The 10,121-nt window shown below is 56.0% G+C and overlaps 1 protein-coding gene and 1 pseudogene across 3 annotated transcripts; both read right to left on the bottom strand.

The window, feature by feature from the left end:
- Positions 1–154: 154 nt before the first annotated feature.
- Positions 155–3,267, bottom strand: LOC102424401 (annotated as a pseudogene).
- A 4,710-nt stretch (positions 3,268–7,977) lies between these two features.
- LOC102424088 (patr class I histocompatibility antigen, A-126 alpha chain-like) lies at positions 7,978–10,089 on the bottom strand. Of its 3 annotated transcripts, XM_014450948.2 has the most exons (5): positions 9,285–10,077; positions 9,057–9,161; positions 8,596–8,628; positions 8,443–8,490; positions 7,978–8,294 (listed from the first exon to the last, which is right to left on the bottom strand). In XM_014450948.2, the coding sequence occupies exons 1-5, from the start codon at positions 9,622–9,624 to the stop codon at positions 8,290–8,292; spliced, it is 531 nt and encodes a 176-aa protein (XP_014306434.1). In that variant the 5' UTR covers positions 9,625–10,077; the 3' UTR covers positions 7,978–8,289. The 3 variants fall into 3 exon arrangements, with proteins under 3 accessions (XP_014306434.1, XP_006109116.2, XP_014306433.1); XM_006109054.3 differs by having other exon boundaries at positions 9,057–10,083; XM_014450947.2 differs by lacking the exon at positions 8,443–8,490 and having other exon boundaries at positions 9,057–10,089.
- Positions 10,090–10,121: the final 32 nt, after the last annotated feature.

The raw sequence follows: 10,121 nt of genomic DNA, 5'->3' as shown, positions 1-10,121 counted from the left end.
GAAGGGAGAGGGATAGAGAGTCAGAAACATCGATGAGAGAGAAACAGTGATCAGCTGTCTCCTGCACACTCCCCACTGGGCATGTGCCCACAACCAAGGTACATGCCCTTGACCAGAATCAAAACTGGGACCTTTCAGTCACCAGGCGGACGCTCTATCCACTGAGCCAAACCGGTCAGGGTGAAATTACTCTTGATAAATCAAGAAAGAGTTCTATACATGCTGACATCACTGATGTCATAGTGAAAACGTTCAAGCTTCCAGTGAAAGACTAAGCCAGCCCAACCTGTCCTCGCGCTCACTGGGCTGCAGGCCGCTGCTGGTCACTCAGAATGGAGGGCAGCGTGCTGGTGCAGGGCGTGGGCACTGATGAAGCCATTGGCCTCGCTGGCAGACAGGCTGCCAAAGTCAGCCATGGACACGGCCATTTTGGCACTGGCAATGTGATGTGTGTGGCTTTCAAAGTCCACACCCAGAAACCGCACTCATAAAGGGTTCAGGAACAGCAAGGCCCATTTTCAATCTCTTTGCTGGCCTTTTCGGACTCCTCACTGCATAGGGTCATGGGGTTCAGCTCCGAGGGGTAAAATCCAGTCTCAAACAGGTTAAAGCAGTTGCTCTTTCCATTGCTGAGCAGGGCGAGCAGCTCCTCAGTCACCACAGGAACTGGAGTCGCTGGGCCGAGGGGTATGCTGCCCAGTGGAGGAAAGCCCTCCTCCAGGCTGCTCACAGCCCCGGGCCAGGTGGGGGCGGGGCGGAGGGGGGGTTCCTGCACTGCTGGTCAAGGCTGACAAGTCCCCTCAGTGAAAGAGTTGACTATGTTCAGCTGCGGACCAGGAACAGGTTCAAGGCGGGTGGCGGTTAAGCTGGGAGAACTGACTGCCCACCCCCGCCCCCACCCCACCCCAGAGCTTCTGTCTCATCCACCAGGTGGTCCATGTAGTCTGTCACTCTGGGGCGGTGGTGGTAGCGATTCTTCTCGAACCCGTCTGCTGCGCAAAGTAGTGGAAGCAGTCCTAGCGCTCAGACTTCTTCCACATCTTCCTCATGTAGTAGAAGGCCACGCACTCCGCCACCGTTCTGGTCTTCATCCAGCTCTTCTGTATACGATAAAAGTCTTTTCCAAAGATCATGAGTGCATGTTCAAAGCTCCGGATTTCTTCTTCTGTCCACGCAGTCATTCCCTCCTGAGATGCCTTTCCGCTGCGGCAATACCTCTCCAGCGCCTCCTTGATGTTATGGTCGCACCTGAGCAGCTCATATAATGACTGCTCATTGTCCCTGGTGAGTGCTCCGGCCGAAACCCTGTCCACCATTTTCTCATTTCCAGTTCTGAATGCGGCCTCGACAAGGTACTCCTTCACTTTGCTCTCCCCAACCACACCAGGACGCCAAAGGAGCTGGTCTCCATCTTCAGACGCTTTCTCATCATCACCATACTCTCCAAGATAAGGGGGGATCTCGGCCTGATATTGTAAACCGATCCTTATTTCCTTCCTCAAATCTTCAGGTGAGTTACCACTGTCTGTTTCAACATCTTCAATCTCTGATTCTTTATCTCCTTCACAAGTAGCATTTGAGTGCAAAGGCTTCGGGAAGAAGTCGGAAGCCTCGTGGAAAGCGAAAGACGGCATCAGGTTGTCTGCGGAAGACGGCGCCTCCTCGTAACCTGACAGCAGGTCTCTTGCTATTTCCTCCTTGTCCAGTGTCATGTCTGGCAGCTGGTCGGCAAGTTCACTTGGGGAGCTGTGGGAACTGGGCTCCACCGCGGCGGGCAGCACGGGCTCAGAGCCATAGAAGGCCAGCAGGTCTTCCAGAGGCATGCTTCCTTCCTTTTCTAAGTCTTTAATTTCAGAGCTGAAGTTTTTATCCTCGTCCATCATCTCCTCTTCTTCAAGACTTCTTTCGTCATCTCTCTCTCCCTCTCTCTCTCTCTCTCTCTCTCTCTCAGACAGACAAGTTACCCCAAAATTCCCCTTTGATGTGGAGTCTACAGAACAAAGTGAATGACAAACACATTCCTAGGCACGGGGAACGGACTGATGGTTGTCACAACTGGGTCTGAGGGGCAGGGGAGGCACTGCATGGCTCCCTAAGATGCACCCCCCAAAATAAAATAGAATCCGGTCAAAATTCGAACAGTGGCCTAGACTAAAAAGCGCTCCTTTAAAATATAAACCTCGACCTGCGCGTGAACGGGTGGCAGGTGGACCCCTGGTTTCCACACGATCTCAGAAATGATGCACAGCGCACACACCCGGGTGTTTAGAGACCAACCTCCATGCATCCATCCGTCCGTCCAACCATCCATCCACCCACCCACCTATCCATCCATCCACCCATCCATCCATCCATCCATGCATCGGTCCTCACTACCTTCCAAACCCCGGGTCTCGGACGCCCTCGCCCCACTCACAACCTCGCCTCCGCAGCCCCAGCACCCGAAGCTCCTGCAGCGCGGACTGGCGAACTCTGTGCCAGGAGCTGACACCCACCTGTTTATATACCCGCTCTGGGCATCACTTCCTGTTCCCGCCCCACCCTGTGATTGGTTAGAGACCCTGCAGGGTTGATCCACTTTTCATAATCCGATCACACGTGGTTTCTGGGAGAGAAACGCCTGGGGCCGCATGGGGCGTGTTGGAGGATGAGCTGCTTAGCACGTGTCTGAAGGGTTTGAAGGACCCAGACCCACAGATCCGGCCTTGCGGGTGTGGCTCAGGGATACCAGGGCGGGCCTGGATGCCGAGGGGTCACGTAGGGTCGCAGGTTCGGTTCCCTGTTTGGGCACATGCCCTGTTTTCGGGTTCAAGCTCAATAGGTTCAATGTTCCCCCACCACCACCCTCTTTCTGTCCCTAGAAGTAATTTAAAAGGGAAAAAATTTATTTTTAAAAACATAAAAAATCCCGCCCTAACCTGTTGGGCTCAGTGGACAGAGCATTGGCCTGAGGACTGAAGGGTCCCAGGTTTGATTCCGGTCAAGGGCATGTACCTTGGTTGTGGGCACATCCCCAGGAGGGGGTGTGCAGGAGGCAGCTGATCGATGTTTCTCTCTCATCGATGTTTCTGACTCTCTGTCCCTCTCCCTTCCTCTCTGTAAAAAAATCAATAAAATATATTTAAAATAAATAAATAAAAGAGCCCAGCCTGGTCTGCAGGCGATGGAGACCCGGTCGCAGACCAGTAGGATTCAGCTTGGCGGGAGCTCGCTGCCATCTCTCCTCCTCACTCACGCCGTGAGGTCACCGTCACCCGTGAGAGCCATCGGAAGCCGTGAGTTCCAAGCCCTGGGAAGCGTCTGGATCTGGAGGGTGAGGGGGGTCCAGGAGGTCACAGCTTCGGGGTGTGTTTGGAAGGTGGGACTGAGATGGATTCAGGGACCAAGCGAGGGCGGCCCAGGCTGCTCCCGTCACTCACCCGGAAGGTGGGGTGGGGCCTGGCGGTGCCCCTGTTCTAGGCCAAGGGCCGGATAAGGGAGGGGGTGCCGAGGCGAAGGAACTACAGAGCCCCTGGCCAGACCCCAAGGAGCTGGGACAGAAGGACCACCCCCCACCCCCAGCCAGGCCCGCACAGACCTCTGGGAGCACAGCCTGGCTCCAGGTCACAGCCCAGTCTCCAGAACCACGGCCCCGGCGGGCCTGGTGCTGAGCCGGCCCTTTCCCTGCCTCTGAGAGGGACCTGAGGTGACCTGATCCTGGGCCACAGCGGGTGTGCGTATCTCCCGCGGGTGGAAATGGGGGAGCCTTCACCTCCATCACCTCTCACCGGGTCCCCTCTCCAGAGTCAAGGGCAGGAACGGCTGCCCCAGGAGCTGGGTGGGTTCCCAAAAACCCCTCCCCCCCCACCGCACCCGCGAGGGGTGGCACCCCCACAGAATCCGGGACCGGGCTGGCACCTCATCAGTGACTTTATTTCTGGGCAGATGCTGGTCAATTGTTTCCAGGTTTTTCTCAGATCCGGCATCTCCGTCCCCCTCCTGCCTTCCTGGGTCGCAGACCATGGAGCCTGCTGCCAGGCCCCTCCCCTGCCTTCAGCCTCCCCTCTGCCCAAGGAGCACACCTGCTCTGCTCTCCTGGGCCCCTGGCCCGCCTCGCTGCCCCCCAGCCCCCAAAGGGTGTGTGCCCGAGGGAGGGAGGGGGCAGGGGTCTATGCGGAGACCCCTTCCACGGATGGGGCGGGCAGGGGTCAGGAAGGGTGGGCGGAGGGGAGATCTGAGTGCCTGGACTTCTCATTGCCCTTTGCGAACTGGGACAAAATTCAGAAGAAAAACACACGCTACTTTGAACTCAGGGAAAAGGTCAAGTCCACTCGGAACAGAAGATCCGCCAGCCCCAACCGTGGGCAGCTCCGCCCGCTCACGGACCCCGGCCCCCGCCTCCCGCGAAAGCGGGGTTTTGGGCAGAAACAGCTGGGAAGGACCCTAGGACATTGGGGTACAGGTTGGCTTAGACCAGGGAGGAGTCAGACGGGGGAGGGGCGGCTCCTGGCGGCCAGGCGGGGCTGGAGGAGGCAGCAGGCAGCACCATGGAAGGTGGCTACCCCAGAGGCCAGGGCAGAAAGGGCTCCCCGCCCTCAGGAACAATCATGGCTCCTTAGATGTCTGTGGAATGAGTCCGTGGCTCTTGGCGGTGTGAGGAAGGCCAGCTGTGGCCAGCCCCCTGCTGCCTTGTGGAGCTCTTCCTCTAGGCCCCCATCCTTCTCCTGTCAGTCACTCACCCCACAGATACCCCGGAGCACCCAGTGTGTGTGCGCCAGGCTCTGACTCTGGGGAACTCTGAGTCACGTAGTGTGGACAGCGCCACTGAACAGACTCTGGAGTGAGGAGGGGAGGCACTGTAGTGAGTGCTGACGCCTGTAGCTGAGCTCTCCTGGAAACAGACAGCACACACCCAGGCTGCCTCCACGAGGAATCATGGAATTTGTTTGCAGGACAACATCACACCAACCACATGCATGTGGGGCCATGAGATAAGTGCACAGGAGACCTAGACGTGCCCAGTGAGTCCTGAGCTGGGCTTCTGCTGGTCTTACCTGGAAGGGAGAAGCAGTTTTTCACAAGGGCCGAGCAGGCATGCCCAGGGCACCCTACTTGGGTTCAAATCCCAGCTCAGGACTCATTCCCTGTGTGACCTTGGGACAGTCAACCCCCCCCGCCCCAGGCCTGTTCCTTTTCTATGAGCAGGTGTGATGGTTAGTACCCACCTTGGGCACCTGTCCTGGACAGTGGTGTTGACAGTGGAGATCTTCCCGGGGAGGGCCTGTGCTGGCTCTTAGACATTTCTTTCTTGCCTTTTTATTTTTATTTCATTTTAATTTAACTTTTATGTTGTTGTTGGTGGTGGTGGTGCTAAACTTCACTGGAGGATATATTTTCCATTGATATTTAGAGAGAGAGGAAAATACACAAAGACATAGAGAGAAACATCTATTGAAAGAGACACATTGATTGGTTTCCACCCCCAAGCACGGGATCAGGGCCCAGGATCCTGCCCCCAACCAGTGCATGACCTTGACTGAAATGCAACCCAGGACCTTCATCCAGTCCATTGGGCTCAGTGACCGCATAACCATAGCTCTCCCCTGCAGGTGCCAGGACAAGCATCTCAGAAGCACCCACATCTCTCATTCCAGTCTGACTGGGAATTGGTTACTCAGGAGCAGGAAAGGTGACCCCCGCTATTTTGGGGGAAGTTTCAGACCAATTAATGAACACAAGCTCGGATAAAAAAAGTATTTGGAGAAGGCCACTACAACGAGTGTAATTGAGCCCATACTTATGTACCATTATATAGTAAACTCGTTATTTGAACAGTTCAGCGAAAGATTCAACCAATTTAGAAGAATAGAACAGACCATTAAAATAATTAAGTATCTGGATGTAGTTGTTTACAGTACTTTGGAATTAAAAGATTTCCAATGGATACAAATTGAGATGCAACTTGCATGATTTCAAGGTAGCATTTGGATTCATGTGTTTGTCAACTTAAGATCGAAACTTGAAAGTCTGGAACGAAATCATTTGAATAATGAAGATTACAACTATGAGTCTGAAACATGGTGTCTGTTGGTCTGACATGAGGCGCCTGAGGGTGTGACATGAGGGGCTTGTGGGTCTGACATGAGTGCCTGTGGGTGTGAAATGAGGGGCATATGTGTCTGACATGAGGGGCTGTGGGTATGACATGAGGGGCATCTGTGTCTGACATGAGGGGCTGTGGGTGTGACCTGAGGGGCTGTGGGTGTGACACGAGTGGCCTGTGGGTCTGACATGAGGGGCCTGTGGGTGTGACATGAGGGGCCTGTGTGTGTTACCTGAGGGACCTGTGAGTGTGACATGAGGGGCCTGTGGGTGTGACTTGTGCCCTTGGCCCACGCCCCCTGGAGCCAGGGGCCCAGCTTGGAGCAGCACCCACTCAGAGCCCAAGGACGTCCAACCGGCTTCCAGCACCAGCTGCACCCTGTCAGGGACCCTCTGGAATGTTCTGGTCCAGCCGGGCTTCCAATACCCCGCCCCAGCCGGTGTCACATGGAGCAGAAGAGGGGTCGCTGAATGCAGTCAGTCCGCAGAACAGGAGTCAAGGCTGTGACAGTGCGCTGGAGTCACTAATTGAATTGTAGGCCTGTGGTCCCTTCAATCCTGTCCTGGGAGAGTTGCCAACAGGTACCCCTTGGCGTCCCTTGAGAAGAAACACTTAGGTGCCATTCCCACCTTTGTGTTTCTACATCAACTGCTTCATCATGATTTCCGTACCCTCCAATAGAATTGCTTCCCTTATCTCACCCGTCTCTGATCAGAAATGTACAGGTGTCCCATGGGGCAGAGTGACTCGCCCTAAACTCCAAGATATGTGAGATCTGTGTAACCTCATTAAATCCTCTCCTTTTATTGTTTCTTTCAAAGGGGAGGTGGGAGAGTTGGCATCTTGAATAACTTTCCTGGCTGTGACAGCCCATGTGTGGCACCGCATTGGGAAGCACTGGGGGACACGGTAGGAGTGCCCAACCAGTGGAAGGGAGCCATCGTATAAGTTGGGTAGTTTGAGGTACACAAGGGCTGAAAATCTCTTTCTGGAGAACAAGTACATTCTCACCAACATGGGTAGGGGTTGTCTTTTCTCCACACTTTTGCCAACAGGCGTCTCTCCGTTTGGTCCATCTGTCCTTCTGAGCCTTTCACTCTCTCCCTCGTCCCATGTGTGATCTCCTGTCATCCTGTCGGTGACGCTCAGCCTGTGACTCCCCCTGACACCCCACACTGCTCTTGGTCTCTAGGTGCAGGGAGTGCGGCCAATGCATTTTCCACCAGGTTTGGAACAACTTACTTTCCCACCAGGAATATATGAGACAGAACGAGTCCACATTCTTGTGAACAATTGGTTTTGTCTGACTCTGTCATTCTCAATGCTGGGAGGTGGGCAGCAATATCACATTAGGGCTGAATTCAATTTCTCCTCTGACTACAACTGTTGGGCAATTTTCCTAAGTGTTCGGGCCATGTAACCATCCTCAAAGGACGATGGATTGGACACAGTGTTCATGAGTAGGTGGGACTCTAGTAAGGTGCCAGCATCTTCAATTATTGGGACACTGTTGCTATTAATGGATCTGAGAAAGTGTCTGGTCTTTGCCCCTGGCTCCTGGCACTGAGCTCCTAAAACCCTGGGCATATCGTGAGTGACAAGTGTCTTTGGGACGCTGATGAGATGGCTCTTGGCTGAGGGTCCTGGAGAGAGCCAGGGTGGGGGCTGGTCCCCAGAAAGACCAAGCTGATCAGAGGGTTGGAACCTTCAGGCCCTGGTGGGACAGGGAACACTGAGGGACAAGGTCAGAGGAGCAGAGAGGTGACCCGGTTGAGGAGTGAGCACGTCAAAGCCCACGACGCACTGAGAACCACCTGGGCACAGGCCCCGACCACACTCCGTCCTTACAGCCTCTCCCGTCCCCCCTGCAAAGAGCACAAAATACACAGGAATCCGCAGAATCCTTGGTGCTTCCATTTATTTCCTCTGAGAAAATAATTTAAAAAGGGTCTCCTTTAATTACCCGTCACCAGTCACGGCAAGAATTAAAACACGAGGTCAATGCACAGTCTCATTTCAATACAGAGCTGGAAGTTGCAGCTCAGAGCACCAGGGAGTAAAGGCGGGGATGGGGAGGGCCCAGCTCGCCTCTGCTGACAGGAAAGTGTGGGGAGCAGAGCAGGCCAGCCCCCCAAATCAGAGGTTCTTGAGTCAGGAAGTGGGATCGTGAACATCTTCCAACACTCAGTCCCCACAAGGCAGCTGCCTCACGCTGTGGAGGACAAGCATCATGAACACATTCAGGTCAGTGGCTGTAACTGGTGACATTCTCAAAGCCCACTTCATGCTCACAGTGTCCCACAGACTCCCCACCACCCAGTCCTTCCCTCTGCCCACCCTTCCCCACGGCAGGGTCTCACCTTTAGAAGCCGAGAGAGACACATCAGAGCCCTGACCGCTGTCACTGCCTGGGGGGTAGGGGGACACACCAGGAGAGGGTCAGAGCCCCAGGACAGGAGACTAAGGAGGAACTATGGGGTGGGGTCCAATATGGCTCCCATCTGCACTGTCACTGGCAGCCTGAGAGTAGCTCCCTCCTTTCCCACCTGCGGGAAGAAAACATCCCGTGAGAGACCAGGGAGGAGGCAGGGCCATGAGGTCCTAAAGGAAGCCCTAGTCCTGGGCCCCAGAGAAGTTTCCAGAACCCTGTGTATAGACCCAGGGCAGGACCAGGGAAACTGAGGGAAGTGCATGTGTGGGGTCTGGACCCACCGCCCTCCTGGAGGTCTGTGCTCAGCAGGGACCTGCCCTCTGACCTGGGACTGATGGGAACGGGGTCCCCACCACCAGCACCATCAGGTGATAAGCGGGTCCCTCATTTTCCCACGGGCCTCACTACAGAGTAAGTGTGAGCACAGAGCCCCACACTGGCCATCACACGGGTGGGTTGGTGCTTCCCGTGAAGGAGGCGGGACACGTCTACCTGGGCTTGAACCCCCAGTGGGACAGACACTCAGACCCCACCCCTGCCCACCTGAGCGCCTCCTCCCCCACATCACAGCTGCAGCCACAGCTCCCAGCAGAACCAGGCCCCCAGCGATGCCCATGATGATGATGATGAAGGTGTGAGAAGGCGGCTCTGGGGGGAGAAGGGAAGGGAGGGTGAGGGCCCTGACCCCAGGCCTCAGCCCCGACCCCACTGAGGTTCCCCAGGGTCCCTGCTGCCCTGAGAAGAGGCTCTGTGCCCACGGCCCCTCCTCACCCCATTTCAGGGTCAGGGGCTCGGGCAGCCCCTCATGCTGCACACGGCACGTGTATCTCAGCTCCTCTCCAGGGGGCACCCCCACGGCCGCCCACTTCTGGAAGGTCCCGTCCCCCGCAGGCCTGGTCTCCACCAGCTCCATGTCCTGGGTCTGGTCCTCCCCGTCACGCTGCCAGGTAAGGCTGATGTCCGCAGGGTAGAAGCCCAGCGCCCAGCACCTTAGCGTGACCTCACGCTGAGAGACGCGGTGGTGGGTCACGTGTGCCTTTGGAGGGTCTGAGGGGAGGGGAGAAATTGCAGGAACTTTGCATCTGCCATGGGACACTCCAGCAGCACTCATGTGACCATCTTGAGCATGGACAGCACACCTGGGTGGGGGAGGGAGCACACAGCCCACACACCAGCCTGCACAGAGGCTCCTGGAAGGACCTCCTAGTCTTTAGAAAGTTCTAGAATCAAAGTGATGCAGCCCAGGGCAGGAGGCAGGTCTCTGAGGGGAGAATAGGGATTTGTGGTCCCGACCTGAGTGGAGGCCACGTGACTCAGAAAAGCTGGGGTCAGGCCTCAGACACAGTGGGTGTGGGCAGTGCACAAGGCCTGAGAGAGAAGGTCCCCGTGGGTCCCAGAGCCCCTGCAGGGCCCATGGGTACCGCTGATGGGCTATTTCAGGGGGTCTCCCTGCACCCCAGGAGAGCCTGCACCCCTAACTGTCCCTGAGAGGGGGGTCCCTCTGGTACCTGACCTGGAAATCCATTGGGCTCCCTCCCTGACCCAAGGAGGGGTGTCTGACACTGACACCCTGTCCTGTCTCCTTGTAGGAGCCCCAGCCCGGGGAGA

This window comes from Myotis lucifugus, unplaced genomic scaffold (assembly GCF_000147115.1).
Source record: "Myotis lucifugus unplaced genomic scaffold, Myoluc2.0 scaffold_5320, whole genome shotgun sequence".
In the NCBI taxonomy this organism is placed as follows: domain Eukaryota; kingdom Metazoa; phylum Chordata; class Mammalia; order Chiroptera; family Vespertilionidae; genus Myotis; species Myotis lucifugus.
This window is presented reverse-complemented; position numbering and strand designations above follow the sequence as displayed.